The sequence below is a fragment of the Gracilinanus agilis genome, chromosome 3 (genome assembly GCF_016433145.1).
Source record: "Gracilinanus agilis isolate LMUSP501 chromosome 3, AgileGrace, whole genome shotgun sequence".
In the NCBI taxonomy this organism is placed as follows: Eukaryota; Metazoa; Chordata; class Mammalia; order Didelphimorphia; family Didelphidae; genus Gracilinanus; species Gracilinanus agilis.
Genome location: NC_058132.1, coordinates 640,511,531 through 640,533,670, shown reverse-complemented (window position 1 = coordinate 640,533,670; position 22,140 = coordinate 640,511,531). Strand labels below are relative to the sequence as shown.

Below are 22,140 nucleotides of genomic sequence, written 5' to 3'. Positions count from 1 at the left end.
TTCTTGCCCAGAGTCACCCAGGGAGGAGGTGCCTGAGGCCAAATTTAAACCCAGGACCTCCTATCTCTGGGCCTGACTGTATCCATTGAGCCACCTAACCATTTCCACACCCCTCCCTTCCAGAGCAAGGTCTTAATATGCATTCTTATTGGTGGTCACTGTCATGGGTGGTATCTAGCAGAATGTCCAAATTACTCAATCAACCTTTATTAAACACCTTTATGTGCCCCCCAAAACCCATTCCCTGCCCTCCAAGAGTTTATAATCAAATGGGGGAGAAAAGATACAAACACATACATTCAGAGGAAATAATGACTTGAGGGAAGGCCCTGGAATGAAGAGGGTTTGAGAATGTTTTCTTGTAGAAGGTGGGGTTTTAGCTGGGACTTAAAGGGAGCTGGGATGGTCAGTAGTTAGAGCAGAGGAGGGAGAGCCAGAGAGAATGTGGTGAGGCCAGGGTCATTGCCCTGAAGAGTACATGATGTGGAGTCCCTGTGAAAAGACTGGGAAGTAGGAAGGGATCTGAAGGTGAAACAGGATTTTGTCTCTGATCCTAGAGGCGATAGGGAGCCCCCAGAGTTTATAGAGCAGCGGGGGTGATAGGGTCAGACATGCACTTTGGTGGCTGAATGGAGGATGGGTTGGATTGAAGAGAGTCTTGGGGTAGGCAGCCCCTGCCAGCAGCTGTTGCAGTGGGCCAAGTGTGAGGTGAAGAGGGCCTGCTCCAGGGTTGGGACAGGGTCACAGGAGACAAGGAATATTGGAGAGATGTTCCAAGGTGGAATAAATAGGCCTTGGCACCATGTTGAAGATGAGGGTTGAGAGATGGTGAGGAGCCCAGGTTGATTTCTGATTGCAAGCCTGAGGGATCAGGATGACGGTGGTGCCTTTAACAGTAATGGAGAAGATGGGAGTTGGGGGAGAATTTGGGGGAAAAACCACGAGCCCCCTTTTGGACACATTGAGTTTAAGATATATGTTGCACGTTCAGTTCGAGGTATCTGGAAGGAAATGTAAGGTTGGAGCAGGAGAGGGATCAAGGCATTCCTTAGAGGTTTTGTGATTATCGTGTTGATTGCCCCAAACACCGGAATGTAGCAGAGCTACCAAAATGAATTCCAGACACTCAAAGTCACCCAGCCATCAGGAGAAATAACAGGAATAAAGATCTCCTGTTTTCAGCTGGCTGGGAGAGCACGTCGTCGAGAGGCAGGTGGTACTAACGGATGCGGTCTCTCCTTCAACACACACTAGGTAGCTCCCTTAAACTGCCCACCTTGGCCCCCAAGAGCCGAGCTTTCGGTGGGTTGTCCTTAAAGAACTTTTCCTCTGTGTAGGCGCCTGTGGGTATTGCTAAGTATCCTTAGGCTGGTATGATGATATGTGTAGCGATGATGGAAGGGAGGAAAGGCGGCAGGGCCTGCATGCGAGGCATGCTGTTGGGACAGTCAGTTTGGCTGGGCTGCACAATGGGGAGGAGTTTAGTCAGGTTATTAAGGGCCCCTAATGCTAACCAGAGAGTTTTCTTTTTCATTCTGATGCTAATAGGGAGGCAGTAGAGTTGGTTGTGTCGGGAATAGCCTGTTCAGCAGACACTTGAGGAGAATTGCTGTGGTGGATAGATGGGCGCCTAGGAGGACTTGGCCACAGAGGCCCATTAGGAGAAGGTTACCAGAGGCTGCCCTAGAGGTGGCAGGGCCCAGGCTAGGGTGATAACTGTGTGTGTGTGACACATGTGAGGGAGAATTCCAAAGTGGCCCCAAGGTGAAGAGCCTGGGCGACTTGCAGGGTGCTGGTGCCCTCCACAGGAGTTGTCGATGACTTCAAAACAGCCAGGACGTAGTTGGTGCTCCCTGACTAGAATGCAAGAGTGATCAAGTTCCAGATACTTTGGGAGTCACCAACAGGGAAGACTGTAACTCGCCTTATGGGAGTTGGTCAACAGTGGGCCTGGCAATGAGCTGGACCCACAGCATACTTGGGAAGAAAAAACTGGGCTCTGATTGCCTTTGAATCTCTCTGAAACAGACATTTCTTCTTGTGCCATTATATGGCTGTAAACCATGTCATACCATGACATTTGGAGAAAAGAGTTAATGATTTTCCTCTGGGGTTTTGGAGATGTGTAACTAAAAAGGAGAGGGAGGCTGCTGTGCAAGAGGAGGCAAAGGAGAATGCTTTTTGGAAGGGAACAACCCCCCCCCCCCAAGGACATCAGAGTCAGAGGGGAGTACGTACGGATCAAAGTATGCACAGTAGAACTCCATGCTAGCAAGGAATTGGAATGGACAAGTAGTAGGGCGTGAAGGTAATGCCATTTGATTAGAAGGAACACACAGGAAGAATTCAGAGAAACTCAAGATGCCTCACATGAGCTGATGATGGAGGAGAAAGTAAACAGAGCCATGGAAGCAATTTGCTCAAAGATTTCAGTAATATTGCAGACCACAGCCCTGCAGGACTTTGGAACTCTGATGAATGCAGGGACAAGTTGTGACCGAAGAGTAACGGCCAGGAAGTGTCCCAGTAGACGCACTTAGGGCCGTGGGCATGGAATGAGGCAGATACTGGCAGACGTGATCAGTGTTGTCTGTCTGACATGACTATTTCTTCGTTTCAAGGGGGAGTCTTGGGGAGCTGGTGACAGAAAAGTGATTGACAAATAACAGGGAATTTTCAAATTGACAAAGTAGTTAAGGTTTAAAAATTTTTTAAAGGGGCCCAAGCTCCTCTTTATTCTGTGCAGCCCCTGTGGAGGACTAAGAGAACCGGCGTAGGAGATCCAGAGACTGAGCAAGACCTGGCTGAACGGTAGCCTTCATCTTTGGAGCAAGCTAACTTGGTGGGGTCACTAGTCCATGGGGGTCTTGTTGGTCTTTATCAACTTAGGCAGAGGTGAAGGCAGACTTAGAATGTGGGACCTTCTATCAATTTGAAGACTCTTTTTCTGATCCTGTCTCGGGCACTTAACTGGTTTTGTGACCCTGAGCAAGTCACTTTACCTTTGCCTGCCCCAGATCCCCCATTTATCAAATGGGGGTAATAATAGCACCTGCCTTCCAGAGTTGTTATGAGGAGCAAATAAGACCATACCCAAAATGCATTTTTGCAAACCCTAAAGCACTGGATAATTGCTAGGTAGCAGTATTTTTATCAGTGAGTCAGAGGGCATGACCATATATATTATGTGATCTCAAATAGATTTCCACCACAGTTGGACCAGTTCACAGTTTTTCCAGGGTGTATTTTTGTGGCCTTTTTGCTGATAAATGTCCATCTTATACCATCTTTGCCAATTTTATGGGCGTGATTGGATTGATGTCTTCAATAAAAGTCATGCTTTCAGAGGAAAGGGCCAGTACTTCCCAGCACTGTTATTTAGAACCTGTTTGATTTCTCATACAAAGATTTATTAATTAACAACAAAAACAGACTTCTGCTTTAACTTCATTTCACCATCCGTTCTTTCTTTAAGGTAAACCTTCCCTCTTTCACTGGTTGACTCATAGAGTGTGTGCAAGCCTCTACACTTCCCTTCTTTTGGGTCAGTTATCATGGTGTCATTTCTGGTGTATGGTCGTCTGTATTTTCATGATGCCACTTAGGACTGCAGACCATAACCTCATTCTGGTCACTAATACCATCCTTGAGCCGGGCCAGCTTTCAGTGAACAGTGACACAAAGATTTTATAGGACTATGCAGATCAACCTGTAGCCTCCTGGAAGCCATTTGGACATGAATATGCAAAGTAACTTAAAAGGCCTGGAAGCCTGAGCCAGCCTGGTATTGACTTTGGAATTTCCACATAAATTCAGAGACCTTTGTAGATGGATTTTAGTTAGTGCCGAGTCCTTCATGTAACGTATTGCAAAGTCATAGTCTTAGACATGGACTGTGATGGTAGAGGTGACTGAGGCTAGTCCCCTCATTCTATAGGGCACGAAATGGAGGCCCACAGAGCCGTCATGGGACAGCCTGGGAAGATCCCTGCCCAGATCTTAGGGCTCCTTAACCTCTCCCAATATAGAAACTACATGAAACTGTTAGATCCAAAAAGCCTATTTCTCTGCTGAGGATGGATTCCTACCTGGGACTCCCTTTCGTGCCCACATGAGTCCTGCTGGTCTTCTAAGATTTGTTCAGGTAATACCGAATATAGAGCCCAAATAGGTATGGGGCGGACCCACCATAAATGGCACTGAATGTAATAGGTGCTCGATCTAGCTTCTCTCCCTGGGTGGGGACTGAGGATCATACTGTCCTTGCTTGGATTCAGAGCATGAGATTTGAAGTCCAGAGGCCTCAAGTACTGCTTAAACTGTAAGAAGAACCGGGGAACTTGCTAAAGCCAGAAGATTTGGGAACTGTTTTAGATCGGGAATAAATTTGGAAAACAGAATGTAGTCCGTTAATGCATAAACAAATTGAGCAATTTCAGATGTTGTTGGGAAACTTCATTAGCTGTGGCCTTGTCGGTTTGAAGAGTTAACAAAAGGGAAAGGATTATCATTTATCCACAAATAAATGCAAACTTTTTTCTTTAAAAAGAAAAGAAAAACTTCATTTTGATCTACCTTCTTCAGCTATGAGTTTGCAGCCTAAAGCCTCAGTCCAGTGATTCCCTCTAGCTCCCGGCCCAGAGCTTTTAGCATCAATTGGTTAAAATGCTCCAATGTTGTGTCTTCAGGTCAGCATCAATGACTTCTTGATCCACTTGCTACAAAGTTCTAATTAGCATCTGGCCAGAAGCCTGTATCTTTGCAGTTCACAGTTTATTGTTCTGCAGGAGACGTAGCAGTAGCGTGGTTCTAGGGATCTCTCTCCATTCATCTCTCCCCCAGGAAGCCAGAAGCGGTGGCTGCTCCTATGATTCCAAGTCACATCTTCTGGACTTCAGTCAGGAATTCCTTTCACTTGGTCACATCCAGAGGTTGGTTAGCCAACTTGAGCATCTGCCATGAGACCAGTGAGAAAAAGTCCTCCAGAAGACGTCATGGAAAGGTTCAACTCATATCGGTGTAGATTTGGAGGGATCTAGTTGGCCCCCCCAAGAGAGGGCGATTTGGGCCTTTGCTGGTGCCAGAGGTTTATAATGATCTGTTTTTCTCACTGATATGAATTGAAATAACATTCCAGTAAATTGCCAGTTGTGCTCAATTTCTTGCCAGAAAAATCTTTGTAGACCGGCCTTGCTTATTGGCGGTTGTTTAGTTTGGGGGATCTTTTGGGAATTGGTTTTAACTTCTCATTTCACTGTACTAACTATAGCTTGTTCGTTTTTGTTTTAACTTGACTTGTGATCTCATCATTGTAGACTAGGATTCCCTGTGAAGAGCCTCTGCCCCTACAGATTGATCAGCAAAGTTAAATTTGTGCCTGTAGAGAGCTGCTGGGGAAGGGAGGGGCAGCACTGAATGCTTTAGGAGTCATCGAAGAATTCCATGAACCCTGAGGCCGACTCTACCTACTTATTCCCTACTAGCCCTCACTTATACCCTGCCGCTGCCTTTGTCCTAAGCATTTCATGCCTTACTATCTGAGGTTCTTTTGAACTCATTTAAACTGATTATATATTTGGCAGAAAGTTCATGGAAGATTATTTGCTGTCTAGTAGCTAGAAATGATCTGTTTATGTTTTGTCAATATCATAAAACCAACTTCTATTTTGAAAGCAAAATACAGTTTGTTTTTGATCAAGTATTCCAAATAGCCTTTGACAAATTTCGAAATATTAGTGAACAGATTTAGATGTTTTTAACATCCTCTGAAAGTATAAAAATTGTTTTAAACTTAGGGAAAGCATGTCTGGTACAATTATCAGATATGCAGAGAGCAAAACACAGCTGGTGTTTTCATTTTGGTTAATTTTGTAACAGCCTTTTAACCAAAAATAATATTTTTAAATCATCCTTTTTAGATTTGACCTATTGACACACATAGCAGCGAAACGTTAGCGTTCCCTTAGCATGTTAATAATGGCTTTGGGTGTAAAACAAGTCAGCTCATCCCATCTGGAAAGCAACCAGAGAATAATCTAATGATGATAGAGAAGCTCAAGGCTGTGTCTCTTGATAAGATAGATTGCTAATTTCTCATTTCCATTTATTATCCCTTCTTGGAGATTTTAAGAACTTGAACCTGTATTTTTGTGTCTAACATAATGCAAGATCTTGAGGATGTGGGGAAATGCTTGCAGGAGTTTGCTTTCCAGTTGTCCACTTCAGGGAGGATTTTCTCGTCTGGCCCAAGATGATACGCCAAGTGTCTCACTGAGTCCCTCTTCTGCACAGACACTGGGGCTGTTTTTGATCATGCTTCTTTGACAGAAGTAGAAAGACAGATTTAGAGTAAGCCACAAGAAAGGAAAGTCCTTCCTGTCACCCACAACTATGATGGCAAAATCCTGTTAATATTAGACAATTGGACAATATCAGTGCTATATCTCCCTTGATATTGCTATCACCCTGGGGACCTCTGGGTAGTCTCCTGCCTCAAGTCTCTCCCTACTCCAACCCATCCCCCATTTAGCTATCAGAATGATCGTCCCCTAGAGCAGGTCTGACTGGCTCTCTCTGTCTGACTCTATGTCTCTCTCTTGCCATCCCTCCGAGGCCTTTAAGGTCTTTCAGAACCTGCTTCTTCTCCATGATTCTCACCCTGAACCTCTCTGGTCTTTTTACATCTTTCACGTACCCAGGGAGTTAGTGGTAGTGACCTCCTTGTTCTTCCTTACACGAGCACTGGAACTCTCTGTCCTCATCTCCACCTTCTGGCTTCCTTCAGATCCCACCTAAACTCCCACCTGCTGCAAGAAGCCTTTCTTGGCCCCTCTTCATGCTAGTGCCTGCCCTCCTCAGCCGCTTATCTTTCTTTATTCTGTCTAAGTCTTGTCTGTACCTAGTTGTTGGTGTGCTGCCCCTCCCGCATTAGGCCCGGCGCTCCTTGTGACTTCAGCACACAGTAGACATTTAAGTGCTTATCTAGTGACTTCTAGTTGATGAGTCCTTCAAGCTCATGTAGTGGCCCAGAGGTAGGAAAGAGCAGAATAGTTGTAGCCAGACGGAACCGTTCAGATTGCATCGAGTGGGATATTCCGAGACTTGCTCCCAGCTGTATCAGAGTGGCATTGGTGCTTATAAAAAACATTTTGTTTTGAGTCAGGATGCAGCTTGGGCTTGTTACAAGGCTGCGTAGTGTATTGGTACCCATAGAATGTCAAAAGACCCAGAGGATGAGCCACCTGGTGCATTAGGTAGGTTTTGTTCCTTGAAAACTCTCATTATCCTCCATGCAAGATTGATGGTCCTGGTCCTTATTTCTCAACCCCCACGGACTAGAGGGCAGGTGCTGGGGGGCAGAAGGGGGATTCCCAGCAGACCACTTCCCCTTGGGGGCGGGACAAGTGAGCGAAAATGGAGTGAGAGGAGCCAGAGACCCAGTAGATTTGCAGTGGTTGGTCTGAAGTGCCATCTGCTGATTTTAATTTTTATATCTTTTTTCTCAAGATGACATCAATGTTGGCATGAATTCCATCCTCACCATCTATCTTTTTCTTAGAGACAATGTGTTAGGTGTGTTTGACTGTCTCTTGGGCCACAGTGGTGAGAACGTGCAGGCCTTCTCACGGGAGGCAATTTCTTCAAATTTCATTCATTGTTCTTTTATATTAAATTACTGTACCATTTCGGATCTGGGAAGGGGGAACTTGGAGACTGCTCTGGCCTGTTCTTGCAGGCACCTGTGCATGGGAATCCGAGTTAGAGATTTAAAGTCTTTAACATTAACTCACTCTATGCTGGTTTGTTGTGAAATGGCTTCTAGGGGAAGTTTCGGTACTATGGGGGTTTATTTAGGGATAGTGTAGAGTCTGTGACTGGGCTTGTTCCTGCCATGAACCTTTATTGTTTCTGTGTCTTCCTGGGACTGAACAAGGATACTGATTGCATAGTTTCAGTAGAAAGTGAATACTGGTGAGAAAAGAGTCACACAGGGGAAACTGAGTGAGAAATTTCCATCCTTCTGACATCTGCTTTGTGGCTTCCAGAGCTGGTGACAAGCTATGCTATACGTCATGGGCTTTGATGGCTTCCTGCTTGTCCCCCTTTTCTTTTTAATTGTAGTGACTTCAATTCAGTCTGGACTTGACATATATTAGAGTTTGGTGATCTGAAAATAAAACAACAAGGAACAAGCCAAGGGCAAATGCACAGACACTCGGGGTATGTAGCAGATCATTCTTGGAGATGAGGGTTAGACACCTTTATAAAAGGAAGATGCTATAGAGGAGGCTGCATAGAGGGAGGAGCTTTTCCTAATCAAATCTGCAATAAGTATTTGGTGTGAGGTGTCTGTGCTAAGTGTGGATCTCTTATGCTATGTTATCTTCTGGTGGAATGAGTACGGGGTTAGGTAGCTAATGGAAGGGGAAAAGCACCTTGAAAATTTGCATTTGTTACAGACATAGTTATACCCAGCGTCAGAATAGAAGGGTGTACGTCATCATAAGTTCAACTTCAAAGGAGTCGAATTATAACAATAATAATAATTGGTTTGGAGTTAATAGTGAAGATCGATCAGTCTTAAGGCTTGCCCTCTTCAGGGATTCTTTTGCCGTGTGAGTGGTTCCTCTGGCTTGTCTTCAAATCATGGGCCTTGGTGGCTGGAGTCTTTGATGTTGCCATCTGGGTTGTTCCTGAGGAGTTCTCTGCTGTAGGTGTTCATTTCCTGTGTAAGTAAAAGCAAAGCCTCGACCCCCATATTATAATTCTGGAGTTTTTGTTTGTTTGTTTGCTTGTTGGATTCTCCAGTTTATGTTCAGTGATCATTCAAATGAATTAATCTATAAGGGATTCATTCTAACCTTTGCTGAAACAAGAACTTGGGGCGGGGTTCGGTCTCCTAAGTAAGTAGCGGAACATATTCGTTTGCTATACACATTCAGAATTCTGGGGGTTCCATTTATTATATCACTTTGCTTGGATTATAACAATCTGCTTTAAGAGGAAAAAGCAGGGAAAGAATTAAACACTGTTTGACTTCAGGTAAGAGTCAGAGCTATTAATCAGTCGTGTCTTTCTTTCTGAATGGTGGATACAGTTCAATGAGTTCTCAGACAGCTATACCTGAATTCAAAACTCAGAATTAACGTTGGTTGCAATTGCAATGGCTTTTACCTTAAACCGCAATTTTTACTAATTGTATCTGAGAACTTCCTAAGATTTACATATACGATGAAAAGTTTTAATTGTACAAGTCATGAATACCAATGGGCTTTCGCATCCGTGCTTCGTTTTTATATATAATTATTTATTAACAAGTTGTGTTTTCATGCAGGTTACTTTTCCAGGGGCATTTCACAATAATATCTTAATAATATTTGAATTTTTTTTCCCTTACTAGCTTTAATTCTTGCATTTTGATCTCAATTCCAATCTACTCAGTTGGCCTTTAAGGGATAGTCAGACAGTCAGTACAGCAGGCATAATTTGGCTAAAATTCATTATCTTAAGGCTTAGTTTTAACTTGTCACAATAGATGTTGTTATTTGCTTTTTGTAATATTTTTCGAAATAAAGATAACCACTTAAATTGAACCAATTCTTCGTATGGAATGTAGCATCTTTTTTTAACTTGAAATTTGATAAAATGATAATTTTAGAAAGTCTTGACAATTTAGAAAGCTTTGGGAAATTTCCAAACCATATTTTCTTTGTACTAACTGTCTTTTTTCTCTGTATTTCTCTTTTGTTTTATAAGTAAACCTAAACTGCTTAATTTAAACCAATTTTTTCTTTACTTAAACCAATTCTTTTTGATGTTTTACATTTTTAACCATTTATTAGTAATATCTGCTGCTCCCCCTTCTTATTTTAAATTTACACTCCAATTGTGGTGAGTTAGGGAAACCTGAACTTTTGAACAATATTATAGATGTTATAAAGTTGCTATTAGCTTCTTGTTCATTTTTTCACCTTACAGAGCTAAGCTGGCAAGTCACACTTGCCTGGTCACTGTACCTCTCTGAGTCTGGTCACATGAGGCTATTCCACTTGCTTGTTCTTGCCCATAGTAATATTTTTTTTAAAACAAATTGCATGTTATTCCTTAGATCATGAATTTCTTCTCATACATTGCACGTGCTTTTAAAATAATGGTTATACCCTAACCAGTTACAGTGCTGTCCAAATTTCTATATTCATAATATACCAGATTCTTAATGCATATGTTATTTTTTTGAATGACCAGATTTGGCCACCCTGATGTTAATTATGTTTTTACCTATTGCTTGAGATGATGGTACGGATCTTAGAGTAACAATTTACATGCTCATATGTTTACTCAATTTTTTGATCACATGAAATCTTCTTTATATCATATCACATCTTTTAAAGAGTTGCTATTAAATTCTCATATGCTTGATACTTCTATTTGGCAATCCTCCAATTCAGTCCGGTAAGCATTTTTGCTAAGTCTGATCATTCAAATCTGCATTTCACACGCTGCAAGGCCTAATAGATAGCTTTTCAATCGAACATAGGCCAGAGATGTCTAATGGGCCTCTTGCTGTGGGTGGGGAAAGCTACATCATGACTCAAAAACCTTATTGGCTTCTGGGATGATTTCCCATTCTATACAACACAAAATCATAAAGGATACGTTTTTAGAACATATTTATGAATTTGTTTAAAATCTATTTTTAAAGCTCCCTACCTGCCGTTTCCTCATTGGGCCGCCCTCTCGCCCATGCCCCACACCCAGCCCCTTGGAAAAAAACGCCAATTTAACATTAGTTTATTGTTATTATTTTGTAATGTGAAAAATCTTTGTGTTGTCATTTATCCAAATGTGCAGTGTTGTTGTTTGGAGATTGTGTTAATATTCTCACCCCTGCCTGTTGTCATGGAAGCAAGTCTCCGAAGGCGGCTTTAAGTGTTTCCATGGTGTCACCATGGATAGTCACATGGGCAAGATTTTTATCTTTGGAGATGGCTTTATTAAAAGATGCAGCTGGAGAGGGACAAGTATGATGATGTGATATTCATTATTGGCTCATTAATGAAAGAGGAAGGCCAGGATTTGTCCTCATTAAAATCCTTCTGCTGCATTCCATGTTCGGAGAGAGCTTGTAGTTACTTCTCTTTTTTATTTTGGAGAACTAAAATCTTGGGCAATTTGGCCACAAGCCTTATTTCTACCTCTTCCCCCCCCCCCCCCCCGATTTCATAGCATCCCCAATTGTGTTCTGAAAGCAGCCCCTTCTACAACAGTGATGTTCTAGAAGCTGCCCATTCTAACTTCTTTCCTGTGCTGCCACTCCTGCCTGTTGTGCCTTGGAGAACAGCCCTGGTGACGGCTGGCCCAAATGAGGGAGAGCAAGAAGAGAATTTGGCTCCTTTAGGCAAGTTTGCCAAGTAGCCTTTTCTTCGTATTTTAACGGGTTGGTTACAGGTAGATGCCTCGTGTCAGCCCTGTACGGTAGCATGTCTTTGGTGTGACCAGTAGCACCTTAGCAGATACTGATTTGAGGACGCAACTTCCCAAGTTCTGCTTCTGTTTAGGCCCAATTGAAAGACTCTTGGGACGAACTTGTGTTCGCTTGTGGACACAGTAACGTGTGACTTCTTCCTTTTAGAGGACTTGGTGGAGCAGCGGTTCTAGAGTACCCGTAATCCATGAAGATGTACATGAGATTAAAGTTGATCTTCTGAATCAGATCACACATTGTAATTTTATAGCTTCACAAAACCCAAGAGATATCTAGGCCAAGAACCCTTACCCTTTGTGCAGTCTGGGACCCTTTTAAGCCTTTTTTTTTTTTAAAGGAAAAAGAAATAAATGTTGATATGACACCCACCATGTGCTGAGCCCCTTCACAGATATTGTCTCACTTAATCCTCACAACTATTTTAATCATTTTATAGTTAGGGAAACTGAGATTAAACAGGTCAATGACTTGTCCAAGGTCACACAGCTAGTAAGGATCTGAGCTCAAATTTGAATGGGCCAGTGCCAGAATCAGTAAGTATTGACTGTGTGTGTAGCTATATTAAGCACTGTAGATACAAGGAAGGCACAAGACACCCCTTGTCCTCAAGGGAAGGAGGGAGAAGATGGGGTTACCTGGCCTGACATCTAGGGTGGGAAAAGATCTGAAGAAGTGAGCTAATGCCATCTGGCAGAATGGTAAGTTCTGGAGGATGAGGAAGTCCAGGAATGTGGCCTCTGGGAAATGAGGGGGAGAATTCTCTGAGAATCTGGGAAGAGCAGAGGAGGTGTCAGGCCCATTGGGCTCTCCACCAGGCAGCCTCCTTGGTATCCATCTGGATTGTCGGCTTCCTAATAGGACTCATTTTATGCATTAAGTACACTTCTGAAGGGGAGTTTGAAGGCTCCACTAGGTTCATGGTATAGGAAAGACCAAAAAAAAACCTGATCCATCCCAGTTCCTTATTTTGCAGATGAGGATGCTGAGGCAGAGATTTAAGTGACTTGCCCAAGACCACTAGTTGACACAGTGGACGGAACTCTAGACTTGGAGTTAGGAAGACCCGAGTTCAAATCCTACCCCAGATACTCACCAAACCTCTGTCTGCCTCAGATCTCTCATGGTAAAATGAGGACAAATAACCCAACATCCCTTCCTTTGTTTTCCCCTCCAGGGTTATTGTGAGAATCGAAGGAGAAAACATCTGTAGAGGGCTTTACCAACCTGCCAGTGCTCTCTCTCCCTCTCAGTGCCAAGTTGAGGATGCCGATGGGGAAGGATTAGAGGCCCAGGGAGTTCAGTGATTCCCAGCTCGGCATCTTTCTGCTTCTTAATACAGACCTAGTCAGAGAGCCTGAGATTTCCGGTTGTAATGAACTGTTGTGGAGCAGAGGAAGCTGGGGATTTGTTCTGGCACTGTGTTGTCTGTCACTTCACATGGTTTGTGCCATTTGGAATTCTGAAAATGTGGACGTTATTTCAGAATGAATTTGAATTTTGCATTTTATTGATGATGGCCTCTCCCCTTACTTGGTTTGCTCTCAGATTTGGTTGTAGGGGCAGCTAGGTAGCTCAGGGAATTGAGAGCCAGGCCTGAAGATGGAGGATCTGGATTCTACCTAGATGTATGACTCTGATCAAGTCACTTAACCCAGATCACCTAGCCCTTACTTCTCTTTTGTCGTAGAATTGATACTGCATATGGATTCTAAGAGAGAACATAAGGGTTAAAAAAAAAAAAAGATTTGATTGTTGTAGGAAACCAAGTGATGGTTTAGACGGCTGCCCTTGAGAACACTTCCTCCACCAAGTGCATGACGGCACTCGAGCCCAGGGCTTCCCTTCTCTATCTGGCTTCCTCTCTGTCCACCTGATTCTGTTTCCCAGCAAGCCAAAGCTTGCGCTTTACTCCAGATCACCTCCTTTGGCAACAAGTGTGTTTCTTGTGGAAAAGGAAATTGGTAATATAGGAGGAAAGAAAACCTTGAAAAGGCCAAATGGAGTAGTCTTGAGAGAGAAGCATTCTGGACATCATTCGAAGGATGAGGAAGCAAGTGTCCTGGAGGCCAAGGGAGGCCAGAAAGCTGGTGTTCAGAGGCACTGGACTTGTTCTGCCAGGCCTCTGAGGGGAGCCGGGGAGCTGCCTGCTCTTTCTGAGCTTTGGTTGCGTACAGAGAAGGGCTTCTTCTTGTTTAGGGCCACGTCTCCTTCTGTGGTCTGGCCTGCCATTATCCCAGCCACTTTGAAGCCCACCTTGAAGGCCCTTTACAGCATGTATCCGGCATGCCACCATGATGATGGTCACAGCAGGGATGGCTGCTACTGGGAGAGTGCTTGGCAGGTAGATGCTGCTGCCACCTCTTGCCCTCAGGACACCCTGTCAGGCAGACAATTGCTCAGGTGTGGGAGCATCATTCCTTCAGATTTTCCCTTAGTGCTGCTGTGTGGTGCTCCCTCCCATGAGGTGACTTGGTCTGGGCTGGATCTCTGTCCATAGCCTCAACCTAAGCATGGCTGAAGGACTGACTTGGTTCCTCCTCTTCCATTTGGATTGTTGTCAGGGCTGTGGCTACAGCTGTGGCTGGTGAATCGGAGTGCCCGCTCCCAGTCTCACCATCGGCCACCTCTTACTTGCTCGCTCCCAGAATCCCCTGCTGCTTGACCTCCCCCAAATAGCAGGCAGTTTTGATCACTCCCCTCCTCCTGGGACAATGTCTCTTCCTTGAGTTTTCTCAAGATGCTTCCTTCTCATTGTCCCTCGCAAAATGATCATCTGCATGCTGCCCCAGCACCGATGAAGTAGCCACTTTGGGCCAGGCTCCTGTTCTCCTAAAGAGCCCTTTTTTCTCTGTCACCCTCTTCCTTTCGAGTTTTCAGCTACCAGCTCTCTGTGCAAGATGCTTTCTTATACTTATTTGTCACCCCACCCCCGTTTTCCTCCTGAGCTTCAGTCCCAGAGCACTAGTTGCTGTTGAGTATTTCCAGTTGGCCATCCATTGGCAGCTCAAGATGACAAGTCCTAAAATGGGACTGCAGCTAACCTTCCATCCCCAGGCTCCCAAACTTGGAGGCATCTTTTTTTACTCTTCTCTTTCCTTCAGTGCCCCAAATCTCTTATCTAGTCTTATTAAATCTAGTTCGCTGGCAATTGTCCCCACCCTGGGCCCGGCCCGAATTCTGCGCTCACCTTTCGCCTAGACCCTTGTCACAGCTGGCTCATCTTCTTGGCCACTTAGCTTCCCCAGCCCGTCCTCCCCACAGAAGCCAAAAAATCAGACTGAAGCTCCTTCTGACCTTGCCACTTGGGACTTCGGCTTACCTTTTGACATTTTATGTTACTCACATCTGCTCTTCCTCCTAGACTCACTGGCCTCGTGGCTTTTCTCCAACCCAGCAGGCGGTCTCTCATCTCAGTGTTTGGTTTGGTTTTTCACTTGTCTTTCCAGCCCGCGGGCTTCCACACCATGGTCAAGGGAAAGCGAGTGCTCACACCAAGGAAGCCCCAGATCTTTGAAGTTGCCATGCAAGTGACAGCAGTAGGCTGGACAGATACTACGAGATGGGGGAGTTCACAATATCTCTAGGCCAGAAAAGGATCTTTGAACTGGATTTCCCAAATATGGCTCAAAAATAGAATCTTGCGAAGCTTCCCAGGGGACTTGAACACGCTCGCAAGTATATAAGAATCGTATTGTTTTTAATGTAGGAAAACAAATATAAAATTGTACGGAGGTTATCTAACGTGAAAATTAATGATGGACATTTTCTCGCCCACTTACTCGGCATTTGCCCCAAACAGATATGTGTGTATTGAGAGAATATCTGCTTTTATAACTATACACATTTGGCGTTGGCTTAACTAAGGTGATTTGCATTCTTAAGAAGCTCAGTCAGGTGTATGTAGGTGAGGAGAGAGAAGGAACAGACCCATTTGCTGCTTTCTAGGCTGGGGGATAGGGGGGATAGGGGCTCTGTGGGGGTGGGGAGAGAGCCGGGAAGGCTTTCCTGGCCCTTTGCCTAGGTTGCCTGTGGCCCAATTTCCCCAAGGCGGTTCATGCTTTTTATTGTGAGACCTGCTAGAAGTGACCTGGCTTACTGCTTTTACCATGGTTCTGCCAGTGGGCTGCCGGCTTTACCTGCTTTTACCTGCATTTGTTGAAGATTGTTCTACCACTCGATGTCGTTTATCCTGACTCTTGTCATTGATGATTTTTAGTCCACAGAAGCTGCACCTCCCTCTCCTCCCATTGTCCCTGTGGTCCCCGTCCTGCCCGTCTCTGCTGAGAATACTGTCATCCCGCCCACAACACCACAGGTTTTTATTCTTTTTTTTTCCCTGTATTTTCTTTCTCTGTCTCTCTCCCTTGCCTCCTTCAATGTTTGAAATTGTTTTCCTAGTTCCTTTGAGCTTTTCAGTTTACTTAGAGCATCAGTAGTTTTATTTCAAAGAAAAAAGTCCATACTTAAACTGTGTTAATTACAAAATATTTAGTATTTGAATGAGCTTTTATTGTATCCCCAATAACCTCCCCGTTTGGCAGAATTCTGGTGTTTATTTCATTTTGAAATAGTGCTTCTTTGAGAAAACTTTGTTGCTTTGCAGACCCAAACACTTGTCGAATGCTTCCTAATCTTGCTAATCCTCGTACAGTGTGTCGGGGCAAGCAAACAGAATTCGATTGTCTTTTCTCTGTTGTCTGTTTTTTTCTTTAATTGGTTCTTGCCTTAGCCTGAAAAATCAGGCAGTTAATTGAAATAAAAGGGCCAAGAGTTTTCCCCATTGAAAATACATTTTCAAATAAAAGATTATGACCAGATGTCAAGATTTTGTTTTCCACACTCTATTCGTTAATACCCTTGATTGGAGTCGGGTTATTTGCCATCTTTTTGCCATTTGCATATGTTGCAAAGGGCAGGTTGTATTTGTCAGAAATAATCATCCTGTTAGTCAGTGTTGTTCAGTTGAAAGCCTGGCGTTTGGTAGCCCTGTAGGAAGGGACCCCTCATAGCCTCAAAAAGGAATTGACTATAATTCTGTTTCATGACCACTTCATGCTAAAAGAAGTCATTAAAGATTAAATCACTGTAAAACCATGGAGAATAGAAGTAGGGAGTGGAATCAAGTCACGCCTTTTCCAGATGTAAGGAACCAGCAATGTCTATAAATAAAAGAGATGTTTGAATCAGTAGGTGAGGCTTTCCTTGATGGCATTATGATCATTATAAGTTCGGCCAAGTCACTGAGGTTCAGATGAAGTTAGAAATACTACCCGTATAATTGTTGGGCCTGTCTTGTTTTCTATCTGAAGATTCCTTTCTGAATAATGACCTCCAAGCTGACGGGGAGGTGAAAGACTCTCCAGGCCTGCCAGCGAGGAGGCCTCTGGCTTCCCTGACTTCCCACAGAGCTCATTCTTTTTACTCATATCACTGCCCCCACGATCCAGTGCTGAGAGTAGGTCAACAACTTTCTCAGAGGTTTCCGTGCCTCGAGTCGCTGATCCCTCTAGTCCATCCTTTCCATTGCTGCCAAGGTGATTTTCCATGGCTTCTATCAAGTCCTGTGTCTCTCTGTTGCCTCTAGAGTAAAATAAAAACTCCTGCCTAGTTCTTATTCATTGATTAAAAGGTCTTTTACCCTCCGTCTTAAAAAGCAATACTGTGTATTGGTTCCAAACGAGAGGAGCAGTAAGGGCTAGACAGTGGGAGTTAAGTGACTTGCCCAGGATCACATGGCTAGGAAGAGACCAAGGCCACGTTTGAACCCAGGATGTCCCATCTCTGGCTCTGAGCTTTTAAAGCCCTTCACTACTTGGCCTCAACCTATCTTGACATCCTCAGTACATATTATTGTTCCCTTGGTTTATGTTGTATCTCTGACATAAATGCTCCAACTCCTGTCCCTGGCCTTTGTGCTTGGCTCGCTATGTGGGATGGCCTCTCTGCCTTTAAGGGACAGCCCAAGTTCCACTCGGTCTCCCAAGAGCTACCAAGGCTTGAAACCACCCTGAGATTTTGGGGACCCTCTCTATATGTATCCCTCTCCCCCAGATCTGTATTTCCATGTGAGTACACACTCGTATATATGTGCGTGTGTGTGTGCTCTTGGCTCCCTCATGAAAACGCAGTTGAGTTATTCTTTGGACTGCTATCTTCAGTGCTTACTACAGCACCTGGCCCGGAGTAGGCACTCAGTGATCAACATTTGTTGATTTGCTGACTAGAGTCTACCCTGGGACAGCTGGCATCACAATGAAGTTGTCCTTACAGTGATCAAAATTTGCATGTCTCAAATCTGCCTGTGCCCTCAGCCACCACCTAGATCGCCTCTTCAGACCCTCTTTTCTCCACCCTCTCTTGGCTTCTTTAGGCTACTCCTCTCACAATTAACTGCCAGTTCTTTAAACTGATTCTTGTAGACGGGGCTCCTTTTCAGGCATCTCCAGGCTCTCTTAGCACTCTGGGCTCCTCCCCTGCCTGCCAGCATCTTTTATGAAATGTGGCACCCTGAAGGCAATCTGAGTCCTTTGGCGTGCCCTGATTGTGGGCAGTGCCCTCACCTACCTACCGAACGTAACCTTTGATCTTGGCGAGCCGAGGTGGTAGCCGGGGCTCCTTTTGAGCTGGTGGCCTAGCTGCGATGCCTAACTACTTTTTCACAGAAACTATCATGCCCCTCCCTCGGCTAAAAATCTAAATGTGCAACAGAATTTTTCAGTCCGTTCTTCTGTCTAATTTTTACCAAACTTCTTTTGATTGAGTAAATGAAGGAAAACAAGACATTTCTTTTTAAAATTACTCACACCAAAAATCTTACATTTGACTTCTAAAAATGCTTTCTAGTATGATGGAAATTTAAAGAGACAAGAATCTCATTTTTTGGTTACTCACAGTATTAAAGAAATAAATGTCAGGGTGTTTAGCACATAGTAGGGGTTCAATAAGTGTTAAATGAATGAAGAAAGGAACCACAGCAGTAATCTTGTCATTTCTTCAAAATCTAACTGTATTTGAGAAAACTGTTTTGTTCTGTAGTTATTCATAGATATTATCTTTAACTTCATTAGAAAAAGCAACTAATTATTAGATTCTTAATTGAACAGTATTTAATTGATAGTAATAGCAGGTGGAGAGTAATGATCGTTTCCCTCGAAAGATTGTGGAATTCTAATATGATAGTGAAACTTTACTTGTAAAAATATCACCTGGAAACTCTCCTGACTAATTGTCATTGGCACTGAATAAGTCTGCTGTCATTTTCTGAGCGGTAAAACAGAAGAGTTGAAGACTCAGCCAAACAGAAAAGGTAGGGAGACAGACAGAAGGTTAGAGATGATACACCTACCCGGATACCTCTGGGAAAGTCTGGAGTCCCCTGTTTCCATGTGTCACCGGGAAGAGTTTCCAGGGGCTTTTACACAATGTCTTAAGCGTTCCCTGTCTACTCGGTGGGTCTTTTTGGTCGAGTGCCTGAGCACAGTGGCTCTTTGAGAGGTGCCTGTTCCTCTGACTGCCACTTGGACATTATAGACATTTCCCACTCATCACACCCACAACAGAACTTGGGAGCATTGTGCACAGACAAAAGACGGGCATGTACACGTGTGAACAGATGCATACTCACATAGACCCATGTGGGAACATAGACAGTCCTCTTCTGAACTTGCCTGAGGCAGCCCAGTCCTTCTGCCAGGCGTGCTCCCAGACCTCGGCATTGCCCCTGCCCCCCCAACACCCCTTCTTGTCTTCTCTCGCCTGACCTCTTCTTGCAGGGAAGTCTAGCAGTCTAGTCTCCTCACTGATCCCCCAGCCTTCTGTGTCTCCCCTTTCTAACCACGGGGATCCTTTCTCCCCGTGGCTCTTCACTCTGGCCTAGCTCTGTCCTTGTCGGTCACTCGCTCAGTGATCCTGGGGGGGCTGCTCCCCTGGCCTTTTAGAGCCCTTCCCAGTGTAGCTTCCCTGCCCTGCCCCTGCTCTCAGCCGAAGAGGCTTCCTTTCTGTGCCTGCACATAGCCTTCCACCCGCCCTCCCCTTGGCTCTCTGGAGGCCCTCCCTTTTTGCATGACTCCTCTCCCACCCCACAGGGTAGACGAGGTCATTGTCCTTGTTCTGGATAGAGGATTGGAGCCCATGTTTTCTACCCTGAGTCAGTGAAAGCCCTTCTAAGCAGGGAACGGTTCTTTTTGAACTTCCTGGTAGCTAAGTCCACGCCCTAGCTCAGAGCTCTGGGGAGTGCTTGCCAGTCTGTCCTGAAGAGGTTGCTTCTTCAAAGTCACATTCCCTGGGGCAGCGAGGGGGCTCATCAGAAAGAACATCAGGCCTGGAGGAGGGAGGTCCTGGATTCAAATCTGCCTTCAGACACTTCTAACTTTGGGATCTCCTGGAAAGTCACTTTAACTCCAGTTACCTAGCACTTGCCACTCTTTGGCCTTGGAACCAATGATGAAGATTGATTCTAAAACAGGAAGTGAGTGTTTGGTTTTTTAAAGTAATATTCCGAACACAAACCACGTATTAAATCTTATTTTTATGTTTCTTGTAGACAAGAAAATAAGGTTATTTTGGCATGAGAAACGTTCACATGATATTTTTAAGAAACAGCCAGGCTCCAATGTATTCCTAATGCTTAAGAAAGCTGAATGTGAAATGTCTGCTCTAGTAGCTGAACTTTGGATTTTTTGGTCTCGGGAACTAATGCATTTTAAAATTTTTCTTCAAAGGCAAACCCTCCTCCAGTGCTGGTCAACACAGATAACTTGGAGCCTTCAACATATGTAAGTTTCCATTTCTTTTATATTCTTATTTTTTCCCACCTGTCCTTGGGGCCAAACCTTTTTCTTTGAGACAGATGTTATCAAGGAGATTGCGAAATGATCTTCTAATCATAAAATTGTAACTGCCCTCTCTCTGCTGTAGACAGATTTGGGAAGCTCGGCTCCTCCTAGTTTGTGGTAGCAACTGAAGCAAGCATAATTCAGCTACGTTACTCTTAATAACTGTTTTCAGTCCGTGAGAAAGGTGGACAGGCTGTTTGAATTCAGTCTGACTAACCTGGGAAGATTCTCTGGGACGAGTTAGCTCCATGGCTCACCATGTGGATACTTGGCATGGATGTTCCATGCATTTTGCTAGATGAGCCGTATTGGGAGCTGGTCCTCTGAGGGTCGTGATTCTCATTGTTCCCATTGTATACATTCCTGCACAGAAATCTGCCCAAAGTAAAGTAGGGCGAACATAAATCTTTCACTTGGGTAGGTCTTCTTTAATAAAGCAAATGCTAAATAACCTGGAAAGTACAGAAATCATCACTGGGGGTGATAATGAATGTCTCTTATCATGGCTGACCTTTTGAAGGCCTCTACAATAGGGGCTCAGGGCCTAATTGTTTTGGCTGACAATTTCTATTCGTGTTAGGAATCAGCTGCCGGATGATTGCCGTAAGTCATCGACCCTAGCACATAGGCGTCCTCTACTCCTTATTGACTGTCCAACATGCAGCAGGGTGTGGTGGGCTTGGTAGAAACTTCTGGGTTACAGGTTTATGGACAAAGTGCCTGGCAGCAAGATTTAATACCACCCTAAGCTGTATTTTTCTTAGTTAATGCTTATAATTAATATAAAGCAAACTATATTATTTGTGTCATAATCATAAAGGCTAATACTATTATAATCATAAAAGTAGGTAGGAGGTCTCACATTCACACTGGTCAGAAGGATGGTACAGAAAAGCTGTGGACGGAATGATTTTATTTCCCTTTGTGTCCATCTGGCCCTTAATAAACATTTATTGGTTGATTGATTTCTGATTTGAGAGAATTTTGAACTTTGCTTAGTGCTCCATTGTCTGTCCTAAGGGACTTAATAATCACTCCTCCTTCCTTCCTGTCATCACTGATCACATGACCAGCCCACCTTCTTTTCCACTAATTCCATCCTTTACTCTTTTCCTCCTTTGGCAGTCTTGCCTGGTCACATGGTGCAACCTTGCTCACTCCCACCGTGTGCTTTTCTTCTTCTTCTTTTTTTTTTTTAATTTTTTAATCATTTATTAATATTCATTTTTAACATGTTTACATGCTTCATGCCCCTACTTTCCCCTTCTCACCCCCCGCACTCCCCCCACCCATGGCCGATGCACATTTTCACCGGTTTTATCATGTATCCTTGTTCAAGACCTATTTCCAAATTGTTGATATTTGCATTGGTGTGGTAGTTTCGAGTCTACATCCTCAATCATGTCCGCATCAACCCATGTGTTCAAGCAGTTGTTTTTCTTATATGTTTCCTCTCCTGCAGTCCTTCCTCTGAATGTGGGTAGCATCTTTACCATAAATCCCTCAGAATTGTCCTGGGTCATTGCTTTCTGCTGGTACAGAAGCCCATTACATTCGATTTTACCACAGTATTATCAGTCTCTGTGTACAATGTTCTTCTGGTTCTGCTCCTTTCTCTCTGCATCACTTCCTGGAGGTCTTTCCAGTTCACATGGAATTCCTCCAGTTTATTAGTTCTTTGAGCACAATAGTATCCCATCACCAGCACATACCACAGTTTGTTCAGCCATTCCCCAATTGAAGGACATACCCTCATTTTCCAGTTTTTTGTCACCACAAAAAGCGCAGCTATAAATATTTTCGTACAAGTCTGTTTATCTA

The 22,140-nt window shown here is 44.0% G+C and overlaps 1 protein-coding gene across 5 annotated transcripts in view; it reads left to right on the top strand.

Moving 5' to 3' along the window:
- DLG1 (discs large MAGUK scaffold protein 1) overlaps window positions 1–22,140 on the top strand; it is a 267,052-nt gene that overhangs the window by 131,562 nt on the left and 113,350 nt on the right. For 3 of the 5 annotated variants that reach the window (XM_044670872.1, XM_044670868.1, XM_044670869.1), the window contains 2 exons: window positions 15,702–15,800; window positions 20,206–20,259. Coding sequence is in view for 4 of the 5 variants with exons in the window: in XM_044670868.1 (XP_044526803.1) it covers window positions 15,702–15,800; window positions 20,206–20,259 (153 nt within the window). In the remaining variant the exon portion in view is untranslated. The remainder of the gene's footprint in view (window positions 1–15,701; window positions 15,801–20,205; window positions 20,260–22,140) is intronic. The other 2 variants (XM_044670870.1, XM_044670871.1) reach the window with 1 other exon arrangement.